We start from the raw sequence: 27,752 nt of genomic DNA, 5'->3' as shown, positions 1-27,752 counted from the left end.
AAAGCATAAATCTTAGGAAATTTCTATTTTATCCATACCTTGGAATATTTGAGTTTCAGCTGATAGTTCCAAAACTTAAAGGAAATCATATAAACTCACATAGAAAAAAATGAAATAAATTCACATAGATATCCAAAACAAGGAAAAATCCGTGGGGCAACTAAGTGGCTTGGTGGATAGAGAATCAAACCTGGATATGGAAAGTCCTGGGTTCAAATCTGAACTTGGACATTTCCCAGATGTGTGATCTTGGGCAAGTCTCTTAACCCCCATTGCCTTTCCCTTGTCTTTCATCTGTTTTAGAACCAATACACAATAAAATAAAATAAAATGATGATACAGTTCAACAATATATTTCAATTCAGCCCATACAAGGCATAGTACAATATGATAGAAATGACATACAAATTAGCAAACAGACCCTGTACTCAAGAAGCATATGTTCTAGTAGATTCCAAATACTCCTTGGTCAGTTCTGTCTTGTTCCTTCTCAGTGCTGTTTAGTAGAATGTATTTAAGAATGAATGATGGCAAAATGCATCAAAGGCTTGGCTCTAGTAGGACACAAGCATGATTCTCTGCTATTGATGTGGATCACTGATTGGGGCTAAATTGATTAAGAAACAAAGATTTGGATTTCCAATTATAATGACATGGTTTTGTCCTAAGGAAGAGATGGGGAAATGGACTTCACACTCACTTTAAGGAGGCTGAGAACTAGAGAATAGAAACTTTCCATACACCATCAGATGTAACTGATGTGTTGATGAGTTAAATGTTGCTCTCCTTTCATTTTTATCCCTTGTTATAAGAGATGGCTTGCTGGGGAAGACAATAGTGACGAGACATTCAGAAATGAAGGTGGTATTAAGACAAAAGATATCAATGAACATTTAGAGGGGAAGGAAGGGAAAGAAGGAAGGATAATGGAAGGAAGAAAAAAGGAAAGAAGGAAGTGTATCAACTTAAACAAAATTAATTTCTTGGCCATGGTTTTTATGTGAAGAATTTACTAGGTATTGCATAGGATACAAAGATACAGGAGTCATTGTTTCTTTTTTACAAGGACCTCCAATTCATAAATGTTTGCCAAGTGCCTACTATGTGCCTGGCACTGTGCAAAGCATTTGGGATATCAATAGAGGCAAAAGGCAGTCCTTGCCCAGAAGGGACTCATGTTATAATGGAGAAGGTAGCATGCAAATAATATATACAAAGGAAGCTACCTATAAGATAAATAGGAAATAATTTATAGAAGGAATGCCCAATAAGACTTATTGAGCCATGAAATGATGGTTACTATTCACTCCAAATAACTAATATCCCATAAAAGAAAAGTGGGAATGTTTTTATCTAGATCTAGAGGAGAACAGAGAACTCTCAGTCAGTAAACTCCCACTGTGTATGCTCATAGGAGCAACTTTTATTGTTAAAGAGCTGCCTGGGCTGCTTGGGTCTGCCTGGCTCTCTGAGCCAGGATGAGTCAGAAGCAGGAGTTGAAACCAGGTCAATCTGGACCCCAAGATAAATCCTTTAAAAACCATATCCTTCTTCCTCTCCTAAAGTAATATCAAGCTCTACATTTGCTGATATGTCCTTATTTACAATTTACTGGAATTTCCAGGGTGGAGAGCAAAGCATCAGATGGCATAACCATGACCTTCTTTCTTCTCCTTCCACAGCCCCCATGTGACTGAGATCTCCACTATTCTTCTCTGAATAATCTTTAGGTTTTAGGGAAATGGAAAAATCTCTTCTCCTTGCAAAAAAAAACATCAATACTTCTGCTCAAGCAATGCTTAAGATCCTTAAGGTCTGAGATTCCCTAAGCTTCAAAAGCTAGCTAATATCAAAACTCCAAAGATGGACTTCTAATTTCCCTGGTTTCCTACAAGAGTTAGCTCAAGTCTCGCTTTTTTCAGGAGTCCTTCTTCAATCTCCCCTCTGCTAATGCTTCACCTTCTAGTTCCTTCCATTACTTTATGTATATATTCTGTGTCCCTAATTATTGACATGTTTTTCTCTCCTTGTAGAATGTGAGCCACATCGTGCATAAAACCCCAAACTCATTGGATGTCTGTCTTTGTTTCCCAGTGGAAGTGAAGTATTGAGCATTAAAGGTCACTTTTCATAAATGCTTGATGCCTGCTAATTGGGAGAAAACAACAATGGACTTTTAAGGTCCTGAGTCAGACTGGCAGTCAAGAAATATTTACAAACTCTAGCTATGAACCAGGCCCTGAGCTAAGGGCTAGAGATACAAAGAAAAGCAAAAGACCATCCCTCTCTCCAGGTGATCTAGTTTAACACTGTCAGATGTCTGCCTTGTCAGTGAAAGATTAACCCTTCTACCACACTTAAACCTTGACATAAAACCAGAAGACTTTTTCTCACATTAATCCCTGGATGAAGAGAATGTGGGGTTAAGAGAATATGGAGAATTGTGTATTTTGGAGTTGTAACTAGAAATCTAACAGGTAGATACCAATCACACAGGGAGAAACATAGTCCCTTTAAATTGCCTTTGAGAGGCAGGAGGAAAGTCACTGAAGAGCCAGTCTGCAAAGCCAGTTCAAATTTTACCCTAGACATGCTTACAGGAAAGGACAGTCCTCAAGGGAAAAAAAAGGGGCCGGGGGGGGGGGGGGGGGGGGGATGGGGGGATGGGGGGTGGGAGAGGAAGGAGAAAAAAGACAGCTAAGAGCAAAAGGCAGAACATCTTAGCCAGGTAACCAACTCCCTAAAAATCGTTGTGTTCAGTCATTTTTTTTAGTCATGTCTGACTCTGAATGGTAGGTTTTCTTAGAAGAGATATTGGAGTGGTTTGCATTTCCTTCTCCAACTCATTTTACTGGTAAGGAAACTGAGAAAGCAAGGTTAAATGACTTGCCCAGGATCAAACAGATAGTATTTGCCTGAGGCCATATTTGAATTCCGGACAATGTATCTTTCTGCCTCCAGGCCTGCCACTTAGTTGTCCTGTCAGAAAATTAGAATGGAGCAAGCAGAACTTATTGATTCTGGGCAATAATAAGAAAGAACAAAAACCAAAAGAGTAAAAGAATATTTTAATAGTAAAAGAATAAATACGAAAAAATATAAAAATATAAAAAAATAGTAAAATAGTAATAATAATTAATAATAAAAGAAAATTAAAATATCTACTATACAAAAAACAACAGACATGAAAAAATGGGTCAAAGGAGAGAGAATTTAAGAACTCTTGAACTCCTTGAAGACCACAACCAAATAAAAAACCCTTAGGTATCTTAGGTTGAGGAATTATAAATGAAAACCACCAAGATTAGAACCAAAAGGAAGACAGAAAGAATCAAATAACCACTCCCCCACAAAAATATTAAATAAAAAATTTCCTAGAATATCATAGCCAAAATTTTGAGCTTTGAAGTCAAAGAAACTATACTGTAAGTATCCATAAAGAGAGTTTAAGAACCCAGGAATCAGGTTCGACATCACACTAGACTTGGCAATAACTACTTTAATAATTAGAGAAAATTATAAATATGTTATTCCAAAATGCAAAAGATAAAGGAATATATTACATAGTTTAAAAAATAATCTGTACTGAAAAAAAAGATTTATTTTAATTTTTTTCTGTTCTTTACATATGAAAACATTTGTTCCTGTTTAAATTTCTGTAAAATGGGGGGGAATAGAGAGTGAATAAAATATTTTCTAAAAGCTAGCTCTAGCTTGTTGTTTGAAAGAATCCCTTTCCTTGAAGATCTCCAGGGACAGGAAACCCATGGCCACCACTCACACAAGGAAATGCAGAGTTATCAAGATGGAGTCAAACTGCAGTGAAGCCCATCAGTGTTTGATGAAGCCAACTGCCAACCATAGCTTCCCTGCAAAATTTCATTGTGGAAAGGTAGGGAAAGTCAGTTGTATTCAACTCCCCAGATCCCTTTCTAGTATTTTCTCTGCATTCCATCTTAAAATACTGCTGTGTGAGGGAGTTTTCACTGCTGCAGGACACACAGCCATATTTCAAAACTGCAATAGCAGTCAAGCTCCATCCTATGGCAAGAATTCAATATGCTTCAGTTTGTGCTGATGTTCTATTCTGCTCCAGTCCACATAAAACCTCAATTGAAGCTGAAACTGTTAACAATAGCCAAAGGGTTTACAGATACCTTATCTGCATGCCTGTAATAGGCTATACAGTTGAGAGTTTCTGCTTCTCCCACTCTATGCTCTTTGTCCAAGAGAAATAGCCAGATGTAAGCCAGGTCCAGCAATCCAAGCATCTTTGTAAATTATTACTGGGTAATGCTTGCCTTTATTGTTTTGTGTGTGTGCCTGTGTAATATTCAAATGTGAATTTTCCCCAGTTCCAATATAGCTATATCGACAATTTATTTTCTGGTCAGAATGTTCTTTAAGAGGAGATTGTTCAAAGAGCATCCTCTTTGGGGAGTCAGTGCTGCTTCTCATCTGAAAGAAGCTGTTCTGGGCTTAGCAAGATGAAAGTCAGGAAGCTCAGAAGGGTCTTGACCTACTTGTTCTAATTAGGGTAGAATTTCTGGCACATGTTTGAAAAACACAGAACTTTAAACTTGATTTTTTTTGAAATCTGATTCCCTAAAATCTAGCCAAACTCTGTGAATCTGATCTACAACCTCCATAAGTGGTCACCCAGCCTTAATTAGAATAATATTAGGAGTTTATTTCACTTTCTTTAAGTAGACCCAAGTAAGCATGCTTTAGGAAGCCACCCAAACCAACCTCTTCACTTTACTTTTGAGTAAGTTGAGGTCCAGTGAGATGAAATAAGTCTCCTCAGATATTCACAAAGACATACATTAGGTCTATAGGTAGCATGTACAAGTGTCACACTATGTATTTTAAAAAAAATATATATATATATTTATACACATTTGTGTGTGGGAGTCAATAAAGAATTGGTCTAAGCGAGGCAACCAAGGAAATACTTAATCACAATGGTGGAATCCCTTGAGGGATTTCCTATACCAAAGAAATCAGAGACGCCATATGAATATTATGCTTATGGATCCAATTACCTTTTATTTAATGTATGGGTGTGAATTTTCTTATAATGTGACATAATGTAGAAAGGGCTTTCTTTAAAAATTCACTCTCATAAAGGCTCATATGATGAGTTTGGCATCCAGAAATCGTGGGTTCAACTGACTATAAGAACCAGTCCTGAAGTAATCAAGATCAAAGTTCAAATCTGGCCTCAAGAAATGACTAGCTACTGTGGAAAGGCAATATTCCCTCTCTCCCCTCAACTCCTCCATACCCTGCTACAAATCTCACATTTTATCCCCTGGCTTTTTCATATCCCCCCCATCTCTCTCAATAAATATGACACTATATATCCCCAGGGAAGCTACTTAACTTCTATTTGCCTCAATTTCCCCAACTATAAATAAAAATAATAATAATACCTACCTCCTATCACAACAATCTAGGTGTCCTGAGCATCAAATGTTTGTTTCCTTCCTTCATTCCCTTCCAAAACAAATATCTAACTCGGTTTCCAGGCATATCGCATATCTGCCTCAGTGGAGACCGTTTTCAAAGTAATATTTCCCTACAAAGATGAAATCATGGATCTAGACCAAAGAAAATCACTAATTTAAGTGTTTCAGTAGGAAAATGAAGGATAGATGTGTACGCCACAATATCTATCCCTAAATTCAGCTTTGTCACCACTTTTCCATTTTCACATTTTAACTTAATGTTGAAAAATTCATAACACAAGTGGAAAAGGCTGAACTGTAAATTTTATTGCTCTGCATTGTCAGCTAAGAAGTCTGAACTGTAATTTGTAGGAACCTGACAATTTTTGAATTGATCATAGATGAGGTCAGAGGTAGACTGAGCCTTTTGCCACTTGAGATGTGAATTTTTCCCTCACAATGGTTTTCCTCTTTGTCAATTATAGTAACTGAAAACGATTTCAATAGCTAAACTCCACTTTTCTGGATTGGTGCCCTAAATTTGCATGGGTTGGTCATTTTATGGAAAAAACAAGAGCAGGAAAAATTGCCTGACACAAGCAACTACCCAAGGAAATCTTTGTGCTGAGTTGACAAATACTTTCTTTTCTCCTTGGATTCACACTTCTCACAAAGTTATTTTATGGTAATTTGAAATGACTGATGCTTATCAAGGAGACACTTAAACTTGACAGGTACACAGGTTATATCTACAGTATTTTGAGTTTACATAAAGCTTAATAAAATATCATTGCTTTCCCTTTATTTTAGAAGAAATATCTGTAATCTGTCAATAGTGAATTTTGTTTTCTTATCTACTGACGTTTACTCCAGTCAGTCGGATCACATTCTAATCCTTTTGGGGCAGGGCTGTGTGGGGGGGATGCATGTCACCATTGTCTATGGCTACTACCAATGGCACAGTAACGTTTAAATAAAATAGCCTTCCCAAGAGCTTGAACTCAATACCTTTGAGAAAATAAATGCAGAAGATCATAAAATACATTTTGGCTGGAACTGGGTAATGGAGTTCAGATGCAAAAAAAAATGTGGTTTATTTTTATTTTTATTTTTTCAAAACCAAATAAGGGAGATGCAATGATGGGTGCCTTGCTAGCCTCCTTCAGAATTTCTGAAGGTAGAAAGTGAATTTTTATTGTGTTACCTCTACATTAAACTCTGATTGAACAGAAATGAAAAGGGAATTAGAGTCATAATATTACATAAAATATTTATGGAAGCTTTCTTTAGAGAAAAGGGCACCTAGGTAGAGCAGTCCATAGAATCCAGGGCCCAAAGTCTGGAAAACCTGAGCTCAATACTGGCCTTAGACACTGGGCAAGTCATTTAAGCCTGCTTGTCTCAGTTTTTTCATTAGTAAAATGATCTGGAGAAGAAAATGGCAGACTACTTCAGCATCTTTGTCAAGTGTATAATTAGAATCTGCTCCCCAGGACTGTAAATCCAGGCATCTTATTTATGTGTTCACCTACGTCCTTAGGGAGGATATATTTTGCTGTAGCCCACCTCTCACTCTTTTTACCCCTGAATGTAGTTTGTGGAGGTGGGGAGAGGTGTGAGGCAGGAGAATTTTTACTCAGGTGTTTTTACTCAGGTTTTTACTTTTGTTTTTATTTTCTTCTACTTCAAGTGATTATTAATAAACCTGATAAAATATAACAGTTGGAGTTATTGGATATTAATTTTAATCTTACCCAAGAAAATCTCAAAAGGAGTTATAAGGAACTAGATACAAGGGAAAAATCACTACACAACAAACCTCTGGAGAAAAGCAGTTCGTATGATTTACTTAACAGAGTTCTAGCCAGTTGAGATGATCTGGGTTCAATTCTTATCTTCTACCAGGTTACCTAGTCTCACACTCCATGATCCAGTCCAGTGGGCCAAATTGATGTTCTCACATACACTTGTCTCCACACCTTTGCACCTGCTGGAATGTGTGCTCCCTATCTTTACCAATGCCTCTCAGGATCCTTTGTTTTGTTCCTAGGTCAGCATAAATGTTGTCTTATATATGAAGCTTTTCCTAATTCACAACCTTTCATTAAGAATAAAATTTAAAAATCACCTTGTATTCATGTCTATTTTTATATGTGAATGCTATTGCTATTTCTCCATTGGAATGTAAATTTCTCCAGAGAAAGAACATTTTTCTTTACTTTTCCTTTTTTTTTAAACCCTTACCTTAGAATTGAAACAGAGTATTGGTTCTCTATAGTTGGAAAATCTTGAACCCCAGGACTACGTTCCCCAGAATTCCTTTTGTATTTCCCAGCATCCTTTTCCCTTCATTTACATATATCCTTATGTGATTTGTATATAACTTTCTGGGACTCCTCCCTTTCTCTCTATTTTACCAAGACCGTGGCTTGACTCTAGTTTTTATTTTAATAAATCTTATAAATATAATAATACTTGAGTTATTGTATATTAATTTTAATTCTCACAGTTCTAAGGCATAAGAGTATTTTTCAATACCATCTTTGTAATAGTGCCTGCTGGTTGGTAGAAGTTTAATAAATTTTTATCAATTGATGGAAAGAGTTTTCTCACTGGAGAGCTTCTTACCAACAGTGAAATAATATCTTTATAAAAGAAAAAAAAAGCAAATAAAAATAGCTTTGGGGAACTCAGACAATTTTGGAGACAACTTCCATGGAAGAATCTCAAGTTTTGGACATGGTATCCACAATTGGTTTGAATCATGGAAGTCACTCACTAACAATCTAGTCCCTCTTTCTATCATATCTATCTGCCTACCTGTCTGTCTGCTTTCTGTCGCATATGCAGCTGTTATTGGCTAGTCACTCAAACTTCCTGTATCTCGGTTCCTAAATCTAGAAATTATCAGTGGAGTCTTAGGTCTGTTACACCATGCTGATAGAGGGAATGCCCACAATGGAGGTTTCCCAGAACTGACTAGCAGCAATCCATCACTTGACAAAAGAGATGAGAAAAAAAAAGCACAAGGTTCCAAGATGCGCATTTTCAAGTGTCATCTGAAGTATAATTTCTCACATCATTCATAACGTAAAAACAAAATACTTCATGTATGCAAAGGTAATTTTTTTAAAATAACAAACTCTGAATGTGGCTGAGTCTTTGTATGGGTTAACTGAGGCAACGAGCTAGCAGAGTGCATACAACCTGAGATTTAGAGTCTGGAAAGTCTGAGTTAAAATCCCAAGACCTTTATTAGTTACAGGACACTGTGTCAGTCGCTTAAGCATAATGGCTTCAGTTTCCACCTCACGCAAATGCGGCTACTAGTGGGGCTTTATTACTATGAGAATCAAATGAGATAACAGATAATTAGATATAGCTATAGACAGGGCTTTACCAACCCTAAGGGACTATGAAAGTTCTAGTAATCCTGATGATGATGAAGATAAGAATAATCATTAAGATTTATATCGTGCATGCACAGGCACTGTCCTAACCACTTTTCAATAATTATTTAATCCTCACAACATTCCTGGGAGGAAGATGCTATTATTATCCCCATTTTATGGATGACAAAACTCAGGCAAACAAAAGTTAAGTGAATTGTCCATGGCGGTATAGATAGTAAGTGTCTAAAGTCATTTTTGTACTCAGGTCTCCATAATGATTCCATAAGTGTAAACAAAAAAAAATCTTACCTATAAATGAAAGGAGCAACTGTGGCAGTGTTCGGGTGACTGTATTGCTGCTGGGGAAGCTGGACAGTGCCATTGCCTCCACTTGACATGGCACAGGAGCCAGAGGTGATAACGTGGCTCGACTCTTTTCCTTCCATGCAATTGGAGGTGCTGCTGGACTTTTCAGTCATTTGAGATTTGGCTGCTGATTGGGACTGGCTGCCCTTTGAAGTCCGGAATTTTTCAGACTCCTTGCTTGCTGTACCTCCTGGGGAAATGCTCTGCTTTGCAGTAGGCACCTTGGATCCCGGTTTGGGAATCCCACTCGAGGATGGTATTAGACTTTCCTTCTTGGCTACTGCTGTCTTGCTTCCCTTAGGGATCAAGCTTGCGATTTTGGAAGTTTTCTTCACTGTGGTCTCCGGGACCTGCTCTTTCTCTTCCTTGACAGGCTTTTCACTACCAACTTTGTTCTTGTCCCTATTCTTTTCCTCCTTGTCCTTTGGTAGCAAAGATTTTTTATTGCTCAGATTTTTGCTTCCAGCTTTTGGTGGCGTCAATTTGGGGGACACTTTGGGACTGCTGCTGGTTGAGCCACTACTATTCAGTCCACTGTTAAAGCCATCCATTTCCCCAGACTCAGAAAAAGCATCATCATCTCGTCCACCATCACTGGGTACAGGATTGGGAGTCTGTGGGGGTCGCAAAGCAGTCCTAGCATTTACCAGCTTGAATTTCTCCAGCATGGATTTCTGTCCAGATGAAGGAGGTTTGACTCCTTCCGAGAGAGGCGGCTTCACTCTCTCTGAGGATGGTGTCGGAGAAGTGGCAGGGCTGGACTGCTTCACAGACAGCATAGTAGAGGTGGCACTGTGCTTGACATTCATGGATTTGCTGCGCCAAGGCTTGCTGGTACTTGGAGAAGGGATGGCAGAGGCTGGCTGCTGCCCCATGCTGGTGGGATGCTGCACATTACCATTCACACCTGAAGATGGCTGAGGTCCTTTGGAAGAATCTATCAAGGAAAAGGAGAGAGAACAAAGGAAAAGTAAGTGAATTTAGTTTACACCAAACACATTTTCCAGTCCCGAGGGGAGGGCTGAATACTCTGTGCACTTGGTTGTGTGTTTTAATACAGATGGATCTTTGATGTCTTCAATCAATTAATCAAGTCATGTGTGTTTCAAATCCATTATCTGGGGCATAGTGGAGAGAGAGCTGGCCTCAGAGTCAAGAGAAAGTCTCAGTTCTGTACAGTCACTGACTCAGACTAGACATATGACTCTAGGCAAGTTATAGTGTTTAAGTGCCTGGGCAAATCTCCAAGATAATAAATTACAGCAAAGGTACTGCCTTGCTTTGGTAGAGGGAGTTTGCTTATTTGGTAGTCTTCTATGCCAGTGAAATCACAGGTCCAGGCCCTATCCCAGTTGTGGAAAGGATTCCTCTTATATAGTTCCTCTGACATCATCTCCTTTAGACATTTTTTTTTGGATCATCTTCCATTATTAAGGCAATGAAAAAGGTCTTGAAACAGAACATAATAATTTTGCACTTGCACCTGATGGTACTATGCTGTATAAACTCCAACTTACTAGGGGAAAATGAATTGTAAAAATGTGGGCAGCTAGGTTGTGTAGTGGATAGAGAGAATTGGATTTTGAATTAAGAAGACTCATTTTCAAGAGTTCAAATCCAGGGCCAGATGTTTCCTAGCTATGTGATCCTGGGCAAGTCACTTAACCCTGTTTGCCTCAGTTCCTCATCTGTAAAATGAGCTGGAGAAGCTCTCTCCAAAGAAGCGTTAAGTTACTCCAATACCTTTGCCAAGAAAATCTTAGATGGGGTTGCAAAAGTAAGACCTGACCGAAACTACTAAACCACAAAAACAAAAAACTGAGTAAATCATTTAGACCTGTTTGCCTCAGTTTTCTCTTCTATAAAATGAGATGGAGAAGAAAATGAGAATCTGCTCTGGTATTTTTGCCCCCCCCCCCAAAAAAAAGGGACAAAGATTTGGACATGATTCAAATGAATGAACAACAGAAATGTCACATGGAAATTCCGTGAGGGCAAGGACTACATCTTCTTCCCTCCCTATAATCCCAAAACCTAGCACACAGCCTTGCAAAGAGAAGATGCTTTATTAATAAAAATTAAATTGATATCATACAGAAAAGAGCTAAGGGCAAAATGTTTCTGTTATCAAATTATAAACATTCATAATTCATGATTAACTTCTTATCTTTCTTTTTTTTTCTATTCCTTTCATAAAAAAACAACAGGGTGCAAACAAATCCATTAGTTTGACTAAAGCATTAAATTCAATTGGAAAATCAAGTTAGTTCTTGATTCCCCACAGGAAATAAATTATCTTTCTCCATACAAAGAATTGTTTTGTAATAAACTGGAACTTGCCAAATCCTGTTTAGCTCAGACTTGTTGACTCATAGATCTAGATCTTAAAGGGATCTTAGGGGTAATCAAGTCTAACTTCTTCATTTTATGGATGAACAAACTGAGTCACAGAGATGGCAAATAACTTGATCAGGGTCATAGTGATAAACCTGAGTTCAAATTCTGTTTAGACACTTACTGCTCATTGGTACCTCATTATTTTCAACCCCAAGTTTAATGTGTCAGAATAAAAATAATGTCAAGAATTCATATTATCATCAAGGGTTTTCTCTGTATGACAATGGTGAACAAACTACTGTCAAAATGATGGAGAATCCAACCTAAATGGACTTGCTATGTACAAAACATCATTGCAACTTGCTAGGAATATAAATACAAATGAAAAATAATCCCATTCTGCACTAGGAAGAGACCGTATGTGTAGAGATTAATATATCCCTGATACTTTATGAAGTATAACCATAAATACCTAGGGAGATTAGGAAAGGGTTGACATCAGACATGGCTTATTAACTGAACCTTGAAGGAAGCTAAGAATTCTAAAAGGCAGAGGTAAAATGGGAATACATTCAGGGATGAGGAAATGCCTGTCTAAACCTCTGAAGACAGGAAGATGGAACGACAAGACTGAGAAAAAGCAAGTAGACAAAATTAGCTGCAAAAAAGAAAAAATAAAAACCAGTGTATGAATGGAAATAATGGGCAATAACATCAGAAAGAAAGGTTAGAGCCGGAAATTATTTTCATTGTCATACCTAAGAGAAACGTACCATTTTTCTTTCCTGATATTAGATAATCATTATAATTTTAATGTAAATGTGTATGGCACTTAAAAAAAAACCCTTGCCTTCAATAATAGAATCACTATTACTTATTGGTTTCAAGGCATTTGAACACTAAGGGCTAGGCAATGAGGATTAAGAGACCTGCCCAGGGTGGCATAGCTAAGAAGTGTCTAAAGCCAGATTTGAATCAAGGACCTTCCATCTCTAGGTCTAGCTCTCAATCTATTGAGCACCTAGCTGTCCCCTAAAATATATAATTCTGACCCAAAACAAAAGGTCCTTTTTAAAGGCCCTCATTAGCTTGGAGTCAAGAAGACCTAGTTTCTATAGCACTTCTATAATGCTTTCTTCCCAGTTATCCAAAGTATAGAATTTTATTATTGTTGACAGTCATATCCAATGCGTTGTGACCCAATAACAGTGTTTTCTTGACAAAGATACTGATTAGACACTTATTGCTCCTCCAGACCTCATTATTTTTCAACTTCATATGATTTTCCTATCATAAGTTTAATGTCTGGGAATAAAAATAAGTCAATTATTCATATTATCATTTCTCTGCATGATAATTGTGAACAATACTGTTGCAATGATGAAGAATCCAACCCAAGTGGGGCTTTTCCTTCTTCAGCTCATTTTACAAATGAGGAAACTGATGCAGAAAGGGTTAAATGACTTGTCCATGGTCATGCCGCTAGTGTTTAAGGCCAGATTTGAACTCAGATTTTCCTGATTTCCATGTCTCTACTCACATAAAAAAGTCCTTTAAGAACTCTGTACAGAATTATTTGTCCATGAAATATACAACTACTTCTAATCCACCTCCTCAAGTGGTCTCTCACTAGTAATAATTTCCTCTGTTGGAAAGGTAACAGGGTGTGTGTGTGTGTGTGTGTGTGTGTGTGTGTGTGTGTGTGTGTGTGTGTGTTTTCAAATCTCTTGGATTTTTTCAGATCTAACTAAGGAAAGATATAGAACAAAGGATCATGGAACCTGGATTTGGAAGGACCTTTAAAGTTCCTGTCTTTGAATTCCCTTGTTTTATAGCTGAGTAAAATAAAAGCCTGGAGAGATTATTTGACTTGCCTTAATGTTCCCCATACCTTAAGCAGGAGATTAAACATTTGAATCCCATTGCTTTAATTCCAGCTACAATTCTATGAGTGCCATGCCATGATGCTCCAATATTAATTCCATCCTATTTAGTTCAGTTGAACATATTCCTATTGAGTACCAACCACATGTAAGGCACTGTCGTGGGCTATAGTAATGCACAGACAGTAACTAAAGACCATTTGCCTTTTATAACCTTATATTATACTTAAAGGGAAGGGGGGCATAGGGTTATAATGGAATTTATTTATTGACCTTCTAGTAAGCCATTTTTCATATCCAAATTAAATATGACTAAAAAAGGTATTACATTTTCTAAATTAAGACAACTTTGAACTATGATCTAGCCCACAATATGTAAATATGGTAAGAGTTTATTAAATAATGCATAATTTAGGATTATGTTTTGTGTATTGTTTTGCACACAGGTATTATGACTGCCTCTAATACATATTTTAAATACCAGAGATTCTTTCATTGAATTTATAAAATCAAGTACAATTAAGACTAATTCTAAGGTGTTCTTTATTATATAAACATGATCCAATGACCCCTTCCAGAAACTTTTAAAATTTGACATATTATCTTTCAAATTTCCCACATACATAAAGCAGAATTAGTCTAAGCAAACTGATTTCATCTACTTATATTCCTGAAATTAACATATTTTGATGCTTCTAATAACTTCTCTGACTGCTTCTGAGAATTTAAGCAGCATATTCTGCTCATTAGAAAACATTTTGCTAATGTGCAAATGAATATGATCTCTCAAGCACTGAACTAGAGTTTAAAACCAAGAATCCCAAAGAAAAGTATACTCCATCAGTGGTAGTGAATCCTACCCATAACTGTCATGTCTTTAACAATTCATTCGTAATTTTGTCTGGCTTCTGTCTTGCTACTTCTTAATTACTTCAAATTCTTTTCCATTATGTACAGAATCAACTTGACAAGCAATTATTGGGTACCTACTAAGCACAAGACATTGTACCACAAGCATTGAACATATAATGGCCAAAAAAGAAGAAGAAAGAATCCCTGCAATCACAGAATTTATCTAGTTTGGTCATTGAGAGTCGATTGAAAGATGTATTATATACACAAAGAAATGGATATGGTAAATTGAGGAGGGAAAATGCTGGGATAGAGGATGAGATTAAGGAATATTTCACAGAAAAAAAACTATAACCTGAGCTGAACAATAAAGGAAGATTTATGTGAAAGGAAATTATAAGGGCAATCAAGTATTACTTAAACATGAACTAAGTATGAGGCATTGATAGGTAATATTGATGCAAAAAGGGAATATGTAATTATATTTATGATAGAATACTAACCCATTATATTATTAGTGTATATATTCATAAAATGGGTTGATGTCGTATCATTAGTGTTTATATGTATATACATATATCATGAACATATAATGGGTTAATACTCTATTACCAATAGAAATATATTAATATTTAATTCTATATTACATTTTCCAATATTTATGATTATTATAAATTTCATTCATATATTATACATATATTTTAAATTGTTACATATTATATTTATAACATTATTTTATTTTTCATAATATATATGATGATTTTGTTATAGGATTTCATATTATAAATGTTAGATATCTATTTGCTAGTATTTAAATAGCTCTTTAAGGTTTCTCCTAGCCCTAACCCTAAGGGAAGAGGGCTATTTTTATTCACATTTTATGTTTGAGGAAATGGAGTTTAAGATTGGGTATTACTTCCTTCCCCAGGATCCCACAATAATATCTGAGGCAAGATATGAATTAAAGTATTCTATCCACTGTGCCTCCAGTTAAACATGGGCACACATACATACACACATATGCATAAATACATAAAATTAGTACAGTGTTTGCTTTGGAGTCCAAGGACAAGGATTAAAATACTATGTCTGTCACTTAGTACCTGTGAGACTTCAACGAAGTCACTTAGCTTTTGTGGATCTCATCTATAAAATAAGGGAGTTGGAATATACTTTCCTCTAAATTATTGTGTAGTTCAAAATCAGTGATACTATGATGCTACTTTCAAGGAGTTTTTATAATGTAATTGTAGCAGCTAGAAGGTACAATGGATAGAGGGCTGGACTTGGAATCGGGAAGTCTCATCTTTATGAGTTCAAATCCAGCCTCAGAAACTGATAAGCTATGTTGTGACCCTGGGAATGTCCCTAAACTATGCTGTCCACAGTTTCCTCATCTGTAAAATGAGCTGGAGAAAGAAGTTACAAACCCCTCCAGGCTCCTTGCCAAGGAAACCCCAAACAGGGTCATGGAGAGTCAGACAGAAATGAAAATAATTCATCAGTAACAATTCTGGAGAAAAGATGCATGTGTAAGAAGTGAGCAATAATACAAGATGGCCCATGTCAAGGGTGTAGGATAGAAATAAGTGTTATAAATATTCAGAGAGAAGGTATACTTATGGAGGACTGACACATTACATGAAGTATATAGAGAAGGAAGACATTGAAGAAAGGGCACAAATTATGCAAATAGGAGGAACAAGGGAATTCCTAGGAGTGGGCATATCAGAAACAAAAAGTGCAGAGGTATTGGTGAGTATTAATAATATTAGTAATATATTAGTATTAATTATTAAAATTATTATTTTAATTAATTTAATTTTAATTAATTTAATTAATTTAATTAATTAATAAAAAGTATTTAAAAAGTATTAAAATATTAGTAATAATATTAGTAATATAACAACAATAATAGTGATATTATTTAATTTAATTAATTTAAAATAACATTTATATAACATTTACTATGTTCCAGGCTCTGTGCTAAGAACTTCAGAATTATTATTATTTGATCATCAAAACTATGGGAGGTATGTGTTATAATTATCCCTATTTTATAGATGAGGAAATGGGCAAAAAGAGGTTAAACTACTTGCCCAGCGTCACACAAATACTAAGAATCTGAGGTCATATTTGAACTCAGGTTTTCTTTACTCCAGGCTCAGTGATCAGTCCACTGTGCCATCCAATTGTCCATATGTATATACAGCATATATTGAGGGAAGCAATCCTCAATAATGGACAACTATGACTGTTGCAGAGGTTTGGATTAACATGAGATAAAAACGGGAAGGAAAGGAAGGACTAAATATTTATTTTCTTACAATATCATGCAATTCTACATTTAACAGCTATTTCTGTTAGAAATCCATATTTTAATGAATTGAAGTGGTAGAGTTCATTTTCTCCACATCTTCTCTAAGATGAAATGGCAGACCAGGTGCTAAACTCTACTGGGGGAAGTATTTTCCCTATCAGGTGTTCATTGTAGCATTGAAATCATAAATGCAGTGATAACAAAAAATAGACTCTTCACTCTCCCTCTTCCGCCTTCCATATCCATATTTTTTAGGTTTTGACTATTCTGACTCCAAGATCCATTTTATAATCACCCTCTTTTTCTGCTCATAAAGCCACCACCATTGTACAGGTTTTTCAAGGTCTCCCTTGCTGACTTAAAAAAAAACAATTTACAATTTTGAAAATATGATACATTTGAAATCAAAGGGTCTGGGTACTGCCCACTACCAGTGTGACTTTGAGCAAGTCATTAAATCTTTCTGGGCTCTAAGGTGACATTGAATTGAATGAACTTTGAAATCAAACCTATCTTCCTAATTTGAAATCTAGATTTAACTCCTTTGACTACTGTAAGAAAATATCATTTAGTTTCCCTGCTTCTAAACACTCACCTTTTCACCCTGGTTTTCCTAAACCTAAAAAATTAATATTCCTAAAGTATAGATGTCATTTTCTGCTCAAGAAAATGTTGTCTCTAAAAATGGAGAAAAAAATCCAAATAAAAGTTGGGAACCCTCCCTTCTCTGGCTCCTCCCATGTCTTTCTTTGTTCTAGCTTAACCTAGGAGTTATAGTGAGATGATTTCAGTGAGCCATGGGAGATGAGCAGAGATGTTGTTCTGAGAAAAGATAAAGCCTATTAAAGAGATAGGATATTGGAGGAAATCTAGAATAGGACAGAAATTCTGAGAATACTGTGTAAAGAATCAAGACTAAGCAACTTTCAGGTAAACACCCTCAGGTCCGAGGCGGTACAATTAATGGAATCCTAAGCTTGGTAACAGGAACTTTATGTCCTGACAGACATTTACTAGATTTGTGACCCTGGGCAAGTTACTTCAACTCTTTTAGTTTCAATTTCATCAACTATAAAATGAGGAGGTTGGACTCAATCTCAAAGGTCCCTTCCAGCTCTACACCAGTCATTCCATTATCCAACAAGTAGTTATAAAATGCAACAGAATGGCTCTAAAATATATACACATGCATACTCCAGAGTTTTGATCCTAGTAATAAATATTTCAAGTCTATCTGTAGACTGCTACAAAGAGATGATTGATTTTTTCTCTTTTTATAACACAAGAGGAATGCATTTAAATAATCTAAGTCTCTCTGGACTTCCAGTAATAAAAGTTAGAAAGCAATAGCAACATGAATAGTAACATCTGGAGCAGCTGTATAGAGGGTGCAACCACAAATTCCAGTATCCCAGAGATGTTACATATTTATTCCATCATGTCTCCAGCAATGCTTATTTGTGTTTCTTTGCTCATTTTAAGAATGGTTCTAGCTGTAGTCTTATAGGATTGTGGGAGGAGGGGAAGTCACTGCAGTAGGTGTCCTAATTCTTATTTCCTCAGCATCACCTGTTCCTACTCATACAACTGTCTCTTAGATTAATGGTCTTTTCATTTTTCTCTAGAAAAGCCAATCAATTCCCAATTGATACAAACAATAGTCATCTTTTGTCATTGTGTCCCAGAAGTCTGTCACTTCACATTGTTTGAAAAGATACTGCTGAAAGGCTTTTCAATAATTTCTTTTGCACATCCTTTTTTGATGAACCATATTACAACTTTGTGAACTGTATGGCTGCCACCCATGTTCTGAATACAGTACATCTAGCCAGGGAGATTGTATTATGATATGTTTCACTTTCTTCCAGACCAAATAGAAACAGTCAAAGGTGTTATTTTTATTGATCTGTTCTTTCCATATAAGGATGGGGGAGGAAACCACCTTCACTTAATTATATTTATCACATAAGGACACAATTGTATTATTTATTATATATGTGTGTGTGGGAGCTGGGCAAGAGGGTTATGAACTTCTTTAGGTATGCTAGAATGTCTGGAATAAATGGTTCTAGAATCTAGATTTGATAGAATGGCAAGTAAGGAGAATTCTTCTCATTAAATATCCTAGAAATCACTTGGGACCAAGAAGTAAGAGAGAACTATGGCCTTGGACTTGTTCTCTAATCCACCCCCAGTCCTTTTTGCCAGAGGAGAATATTGAAAACTTTATAGGGTCTGGTGGATTTGGGGCTTCCTATTTTCTCACTGTTAACAGTCAGAATCAGTATCTGAATCAGGAGCTGAAAATGGACTCATTTGTCCATTTAGCACTGGGTGATCTCTATGGTTCCTCTCAGATCCCAAATTACATTATCGATACTAGTTCTAAATCTTTCAGCATGTAGATTTTGAGAAAAAGTGATATACCAGAGATTTTCAATTAGCATTAGGACTTGAATTAATGTCAAATAATATTGTCAAAATTTTCTTGGTCTACTTCCATTCACATTTGCTACATTATCACTTAGCAATGAGTAGACAGTCTTCTGTCTAGGATTAAGTTTAGTTTCAGTTTGGGGGGGCTAGAACAGAATTCATGGACACCCCTGACTAGGTAGAAAGGTAATTTTGTAGCTTCAGTTTCTACCTGCCATTATTCTTTAGCTGTATAACTCACAATATTATATGGAACAATCTCCCACACACAAACAAAAAAAGGAAAATAGCTCCTATTTTATTGTTTTCTTCTGTACATGCTAAAACCTGTTGGGGGCAGGGATCCTCAGGTTCTTTAGTAGCTATGAGAATATAGATCTAAAGATTTTTTTAATGTAGGTGAATATTTTATGAGTTTGAGATATCATTCTTCATATTTTCAAGTAACAAAAACCGATAGATGAGGTACGTGATACATGATGATGCCTTAAAACTAAATGTCTATATTCCATGCTGGGCTCCATTCCTTGTTCTATGAATGATGAAAAGGAAGTTTCCTTAAAAGGCTACTATTTTCATAATAACAACTCACATTCTTATTTAGCACTTTGAAGCTTGTAAGAACACTTTCCTGGTAACTCTTTGAAGTATATAGTTTACTCAAGTGTTAGTATCCTCATTTTATAGAAAGAAAAAAGAAACTGGATTTCTTAGAGATAGCTTTGAACTGAGGTTCTTAAGTGATTTTGAATCCAGGTTCCTCTTTCCAAGTTCAGCACACTTTTCATTGTCATATTGCCTCAAAGAACAGCAAGGAAATATAAAATAGCTGTTCCTTTCCATTTTTCTTTCAAATTGCAGTAATGGATGAAAGTAGAATCTTGAAAAAATATATAGCATCTCATCCCTTCACATGAATATGCCAATGATGTGTAATTTCTTTAGCCCATGGAATAACTGGTGTGCAAATTCCTTCCAATCATGCAAAACTCAGTCCATTTTTATCTTAGTAGATAACTACCAGGGAGCTGCATGAAACTCAAAAAGATTACAAGACTTGCCTAAACTCTATCACACAATTTGTAAGAGACAGGCTGAGGATCAGAACTGAGGTTTTCTGAACTGTAGGTCCAGCACTCAATCTACTATGATTGACTGCCTTAAATGGCTTTGTACCTTGAAGAAAAAGATCCTTGTGCTGTCTTACCCTTCTATTTGAAAATTTCAGTTAGTCACACAGATCATTGGTTGTGTGCTCTTTCCAGCAGTAGATGAGGCAACTTCTACAATAACACAAAGGCTATTAACTTCTTGAGAGCAGGGACTGTCTTTCACCTTTATTTATATTCCTAGTAAAACAATTTAAAAGTTCCTGAACATAGGAGGCACTTAATAAATGTTCATCAACTCATTCACTGAAATGAAGGTTGAATCATAACACCTAAACAAAAATTTCATAAGAAATGAAGAATTTCATAAGAACTTATGTTTTCTGCTGAAAGGTTTATTAATTCAATTTGCAAATAAAAAGGTTATATATCAAGAAGATATTTTATTGTTTGAATCAAAATACCCAATTTATGCCTAATATTTTTTTTTTCATTTAAACTGTCATTGGGGAGTCAAGATGGCGGCTTAGAGACAGCAACAGTTCAGACCTCCATAAACCCTTCCTTACCTATCAAAAAACACAGTGCTTCCAGGGGACTGGAAACCAAATCTAACAACAGGACAGAGGTAGGGAACCCTCCTCCTGGACCCAACTTAAAAGGTATGCACCCCACCCCCCAAAGCCAGAACTCTAGAACATGTGGGTTTAAGGGGAAGGATAAAGGAAGGTCCAAGGACCTCTCCCCCACCTACAGTACTGAGCCTCTAGCTGAGGCAGATAAGAAGCCTTCTGAAGGCAGGGAAGCTCAAGATCCAACACCCCTCTCCCATAGACTGCTCTGACACCCTTGCTGACTAAACTCCAAGGGCAAAGGCTGCAACCATTATAGTCAACAACCTTGATAATAAGGTTTGAAGCCCAGATCCATTTCAGTTTTTCCTGTCATCTGGGGAAGATTTGACTAACCTGATTGATCAATAGAACAAAGAAGAAGCCTCTTCAGGACAGAACAGCCCAAACCCACAGATCTAGCTCATAATGAGAGGAAAATGACTATGGGGGGAGGGGGAAGAGGAAGGGGGGAGAAAGGGGGAATTATGAGTAAATAACAGAAAAAAATAAAAGAAATTACAATCAAGAGCTTCTATCTAGGCAATGAACAAAGATCAAATGGAACAGAAGAGGATCAAGGATCACCAAGCAAAAACACAGAAACTCCAGTGAATTAGACACAGGCTTTGGAAGAACTCAAAATACAATTCAAAAAACAATTAAGAGAGGCTGAAGACAACTGGGAAAGGAACTTAAAAAGCAAAATAAATCATATGGAAACAGAAAATAGTGTCTTGAAAGCCAAAATTAATTAGCTTAAAAAATTAGGCATAGGAGATGAAAAACGAGGCAAAGAAGATGAAAGATGAGGCAAAGAAGATAAAAGATGACCTCCAAATAAAATCAGACCAGAAGGAGAAGGATGACCAAAAAGCCAGGGACAAAATACAGTCTTTAAAAATTATAATCCAACAACTAGGAGCAAACAACTTCAGAAGGCAGCAGGATACTATAAAACAAAACCAAAGGAATGAAAAAATTGAGGAAAATATGAAACACCTCATCCACAAAACAGAAAATCTAGAAAACAAGCCAAGAAAACTTAAGAATCATTTGTCTACCAGAACATCATGACAAAAGAAAAATGCTACAGTAAATTATCCAAGAAAACTGCCCACACATTCTAGAGCAAAAGGAAAATTGGAGATTGAAAGGATCCACAGATCACCTCCTGTACTTAATCCCCAAGTGACAAAACCCAGGAATGTTATAGCCAAATTCAAGAACTAACAGACCAAGGAAAAAATATTACAAGCTGCTAAGAAGAAGTCATTCATATACTCTGGAACCACAGTTAGGGTAACACAGGATCTGTCTGCATCTACACTGAATGATCAAAAGGCATGGAATATGATATTCTGGAAAGCAAGGGAACCAAGAATCAACTACCCAGCAAAACTGACTATATACTTGCAGGGGAAAGTTTGGTCATTTAATAAAATAGAAGACTTCCAAGTATTCATAAAGAAAACACCAGATTTGAACAGAAAATTTGATGCCCAAAGACAGAACTCGAGAGAATCACCTAGGTAACTAGAAAAATTACACATAGAGGTAACAGTGACAAACTGCATAGGATGAAATGCCAAGACATACATACATACATATATACATACATACATATATATGTATGTATACATATATATGTAACTAGAGGTAAAAATAGGCTAATATTAAGAGAATAGGAAAAGAAACAAAAGCGATAAATTTATATGTCATAAAGAAGCACATGATGGGAGTGGGGGCGAACAATAATACACTGGAAGGGTAAAGAGTTTGGAAACAGGAACTACTTAATTTTTACATGCATTGAAATTGACTCAAAGAGGGAAGAACAATCAGATCCTTTGGGGCAGAGCGTGTCCTATAGAGAAGTAGAAGGGTAACAAAGGGACTGGTGGAGAGGGAAGCAATACAAGGGAGGGAGAGGGTGGGGGGTAATTTAAAAACACCATAGAGAAAATAAGAAAGGAGTGGGGGTAGAAAGGAAAGTAAAATAAGGATGGGAATTAGGGGGACTGATTAGAAACAAAACACTGATATAGAAGGAAAGAATAAAAGAAGAAAAGGGGGGACTAGGAATGGAAATCAAAATGTTGGGAAATACACAGTTGGTAATCATAACTCTGAATGTGAATGGAATAAACTCACCCATAAAACAAATAGTAGAGTGGATTAGAAACCAAAATCCTACCATATGTTGTTTACAAGAAATACACAGGAGGAAGGTAGACACCCATAATATAAAGGTAAGTGGATGGAGCCAAATCTATTGGGCAACAACTGAGAAAAAGAAGGCAGGAGTAGCAATCATGATATCTGATAAAGCCAAAGTAAAAATAGATATAATTAAAAGAAATAGGGAAGGTAATTACATCTTGATTAAAGGCAATATACACAATGAATACCCAACATATATGCACCAAATGGCATAACATCCAAATTTCTAAAGAAGAAACTAGTGGAGTGTCAAGGATAAAATTGATACAAAAACTATACAAGTGAGAGACCTGAACCTTCCTCTATCAGAATTAGATAAATCAAAACAAAAAATAAATAAGAAAGAGGCATTAGAAGTGAATGAAATCTTAGAAAAATTAGAGTTAGTAGATATGTGGAGAAAAATAAATAGGGACAAAAAGGAATACACCTTCTTTTCAGCAGCACATGGTACATTCACAAAGATTGACCATGTACAGGGGCATAAAAACATTACAATCCAGTGCAAAAGAGCAGAAAAAATAAATGCAACCTTTTAAGATCACAATGCAATAAAAATAATAATTAGTAAGGACACATGGAGAGGCAAATAAATAGAAAATTAGTTTGAAATTAAATAATATGGTCCTCCAAAATCAGTGTAAGAACAAATCATAGCAATAATTAATAAATTCATTGAAGAAAATGACAACAATGAGATATCCTTTCAAAATCTATGGGATCCAGCCAAAGCATGACTTACAGTAAATTTATATCCTTGAGTTCATATATTAACAAATTAGGTAGGGCAGAAGTTAATGAATTGGGCATGCAAATTAAAAACTAGAAAGTGAACAAATTAAAAATCCTCAGATGAAAAGTAGAGATCCTAAAAATTAAAGGAGAAATTAATAAAAAAATTCAAAGAACTATTGATTTAATAAATAATACTATAAGCTGGTACTTTGAAAAAAACAAATAAAATAGACAAAGTATTGGCCAATATAATTAAAAAAAAGAAATAAGAAACCCAAATTAACAGTATCCAAGATGAAAAGGGAGACCTCACCTCTAATGAAGAGGAAATTAATGCAATAATTAAAAACTATTATGTCCAATTATATGGCAATAAATATGGCAGTCTAGTTGATATGGATGAATATTTACAAAAATATAAATTGCCTAGATTAAGAGAAGAAGAATACCTAAAGAACTCCCTAAGAAAAAATCCCCAGGCCCAGATGGATTCACAAATGAATTCCATCAAACATTCAAACAACAACTAATTCCAATATTATACAAACTATTTGACAGAATAAGCAAAGAAGTAGTTCTACCAAATTCCTTTTATGACACAAATATGATACTGATTCCAAAGCCAGTAAGGTCAAAAACCGAGAAAGAAAACTATAGACCAATCTCCTGAATGAACATAGATACAGAAATCTTAAATAGGATACTAGCAAAAAGACTCCAGCAAGTGATCATGAGGGTTATTCATTATGATCAGGTGGGATTTATACTAGGAATGCAAGGAGGGTTCAATATTAGGAAAACCATCTACATAATTGACCATATTAACAAGCAAACTAACAAAAATCACATGATTAGCTCAATAGATGCAGAAAAAGCCTTTGACAAAATACAACACTCATTCCTATTGAAAACACTAAAAAGTATAGGAATAGAAGGACCTTTCCTAAAAATAATAAACAGTATATATCTAACACCATCAGCAAACATTATCTGCAGTAGGGATAAACTAGAAGCATCCCAAATAAGATCAGGAGTGAAACAAGGATGCCCATCATCACTTCTATTATTTAACATTGTACTAGAAACACTAGCAGTAGCAATTAGAGAAGAAAAAGAAATTGAAGGTATTAAAATAGACAATGAGGAGAACAAGTGATCACTCTTTGCAAATGATATGATGGTCTACTTAATGAATCCTAGAGAATCAACTAAAAAACTAGTAAAAATAATCAACAACTTTAGCAAAATTGCAGGATACAAAATAAACCCACATAAGTCAGCATTTCTATATATTTCCAACACATCTCAGCAGCAAGAATTAGAAAGGGAAATTCCATTTAAAATCATCCTAGACAATACAAAATACTTAGGAATCTATCTGCTGAAACAAACACAGAAACTATATAAACACAACTATAAAAAACTTTCCATACAATTAAAACTATATATAAATAATTGAAAAAAAATTAATTGCTCATGGGTAGGATGAGCTAACAATAAAATGGCAATCCTACCCAAACTAATTTACTTATTTAGTGCCATAACCATTGAATTACCAAAAAAAAAATTACTGAATTAGAAAAAAACACAACAAAGTTCATTTTGAAGAACAAAAGATCAAGGATATCCAGGGAAATTATGAAAAAAAAATGTGAAGCAAGGTGCCTTAGCTGTACCACATCTTAAACCATACTATGAAGCAGTAGTCATCAAAACAATATGGCACTGGCTAAGAGAATCAGTGGATTAGACTTGGGGTAAGTGACCTCAACAAGACAGTCTATGATAAACCCCAAGATCTCAGCTTTTGGGACAAAAAATCCACTATTTGATAAAGCCTGCTGGAAAAATTGGAAGACAGTATGGGAGAGATTGGGTTTGGATGGACATCTTACACCCTACACCAAGATAAACTCAGAATGGGTGAATGACTTGAACATAAAGAAGAAAACTATAAGTAAATTAGGTGGACACAGAATAGTATACATGTCAGGAATGACATGTATACTTTGGGAAATGAGATTTTAAGACCAAGAAAGAGTTAGAAAAAATTACAAAATGAAAAATAAATAATTTTGATTACATCAAATTAAAAAGTTTTTGTACAAACAAAACCAATGTAACCAAAATTGAAGGGAAACAACAAATTGGGGAAAAAATCTTCATAAGAAAAACCTCTGACAAACGTCTAATTACTCAAATTTATGAAGAGCTAAATCAATTGTACAAAAAATCAAGGCATTCTCCAATTGATAAATGGGCAAGGGACACGAATAGGCAATTTTCAGATAAAGAAATCAAAACCATTAATAAGCACATGAAAAGTGTTCTAAATCTCTTTTAATCAGAGAGATGCAAATCAAAACAACTCTGAGGTATCACCTCACACCTATCAGATTGTCCAACATGACAGCTATGGAAAGTAATGAATGCTGGAGGGGATGCGGCAAAGTTGGGACATTAATGCATTGCTGGTGGAGTTGTGAATTGATCCAATCATTCTGGAGGGCAATTTGGAACTTTATTTATTATTTATTGGAATTTATCACCCATAGGGTAATAAAAGACTGTCTGCCCTTTGATCCAGCCATTGCACTGCAGGGTTTGTATCCCAAAGAGATAATAAGGGAAAAGATTTCTACATGAATATTCATAGCTGAGCTCTTTGTGGTGGTAAAACATTGGAAAATGAGGGGATGCCCTTCAATTGGGGAATGGCTGAACAAACTGTGGTATATGTTGGTGATGGAATACTATTGTGCCCAAAGGAATAATGAATTGGAGGAATTCCATATGAACTGGAACACAGAGACTGATACACTGTGGCACAATCAAATGTAATGGACTTCTCCATTAATGGCAATGCAGTGATCCAGAACAACTCGGAGGGATTTACAAGAAAGAACATTATCCACATTCAGAGGGAAAACTGCGGAGCAGAAACACAGAAGAAAAATAATTGAGTCGATGGGGTTATGATTGGGGATGTAGACTCTAAATGATCACCTAGTGCAAACATCAACAACATGGAAATAGGTTTTGATCATGGACACATGTGGAATTGCGTGTCAGCTACGGGAAGGGGTAGGGGTAGGAGAGGGAAAGAATATGATTCTTGTAACCTAGGGAAAATGTTCTAAATTGACTAATTAAAGAAAATTTTAAAAAAAGAAATAAACTGTCATTGGCATAATGCCTCATAAGGAATGTTAACAACCTCCTAGTTAAAACCCATGTGATTTTAAATAAGTTATTTAATCTATTTTAGGAAGCCTTAGTTTTCTCATATGTAAAATGAAGGCATTGGATTAGTCAATTTGTAAGATCCCTTATAAGTCTATATCAGGCAGAATATTATTGCAATTGGGCAACAGTTAATATGGGTAGTTTTGTGTCCCTTTAGATCTATTAGTGATTTTTCAGGTAGATGTTCCCTAAACAGTGTATGAATCAAGTTTCCCAATGAGATTTCATTATAATAAATTTATGTCATGAGGTCAATAATATTTATTATCTTGATATCATCTGCTAAATCATTTCTATTCCCTTACAGCTTGTCTACAACAGAGGACTCTAAAAGTCAAAGGCTGTGGGACCCCTGACCATTATGTCTTCATATGTGGTCTAAAGGCCAGTATGAAGTCTTTCCTTTTAAAAATGAAGAAGTTTTGTGAATGAAATACATGTTCTTTTAGAGGATATGCCTAATAATCACAGGCAGTTGTGATAGATTAGTAGATAGAGTACTTGGGTTAGAGGCAAGAATTCATGATTTTAAAACCAGTGTCAAACACTGATTAACTTGGCAACCTTGGGATAGTCAGTTAACTTCTTTTATCCTCAGTTTCCTCATCTGAAGATAAATTAATAATAGCATTTAACTTCCAGCGTTACTGTGAGGATTGTAATAGAGAGTAATTTAGGGGGTGTATATTTGATGGTATATGATAAACTAATGGATCAAGATTTGCCTACCTTTCTTCCTTTATGTCTCCCTTCCTCCCCCTTTCAATACACCTTCCTTCCCTCTTCAGAAGC

The 27,752-nt window shown here is 35.7% G+C and overlaps 1 protein-coding gene across 39 annotated transcripts in view; it reads right to left on the bottom strand.

Annotated features, from left to right (window-relative positions):
- Positions 1 to 27,752, bottom strand: part of NAV3 (neuron navigator 3) — a 1,103,979-nt gene that overhangs the window by 226,043 nt on the left and 850,184 nt on the right. For all 39 annotated transcript variants that reach the window (XM_056798500.1, XM_056798493.1, XM_056798499.1 and 36 more), the window contains one exon: positions 9,152 to 10,145. In XM_056798500.1, coding sequence (XP_056654478.1) covers positions 9,152 to 10,145 — 994 coding nt within the window. The remainder of the gene's footprint in view (positions 1 to 9,151; positions 10,146 to 27,752) is intronic.

Source organism: Monodelphis domestica, chromosome 5 (genome assembly GCF_027887165.1).
Source record: "Monodelphis domestica isolate mMonDom1 chromosome 5, mMonDom1.pri, whole genome shotgun sequence".
Lineage (NCBI taxonomy): Eukaryota > Metazoa > Chordata > Mammalia > Didelphimorphia > Didelphidae > Monodelphis > Monodelphis domestica.
Note: the sequence above shows the minus strand (reverse complement) of the source record. Positions and strands in the feature narration are given on the sequence as shown.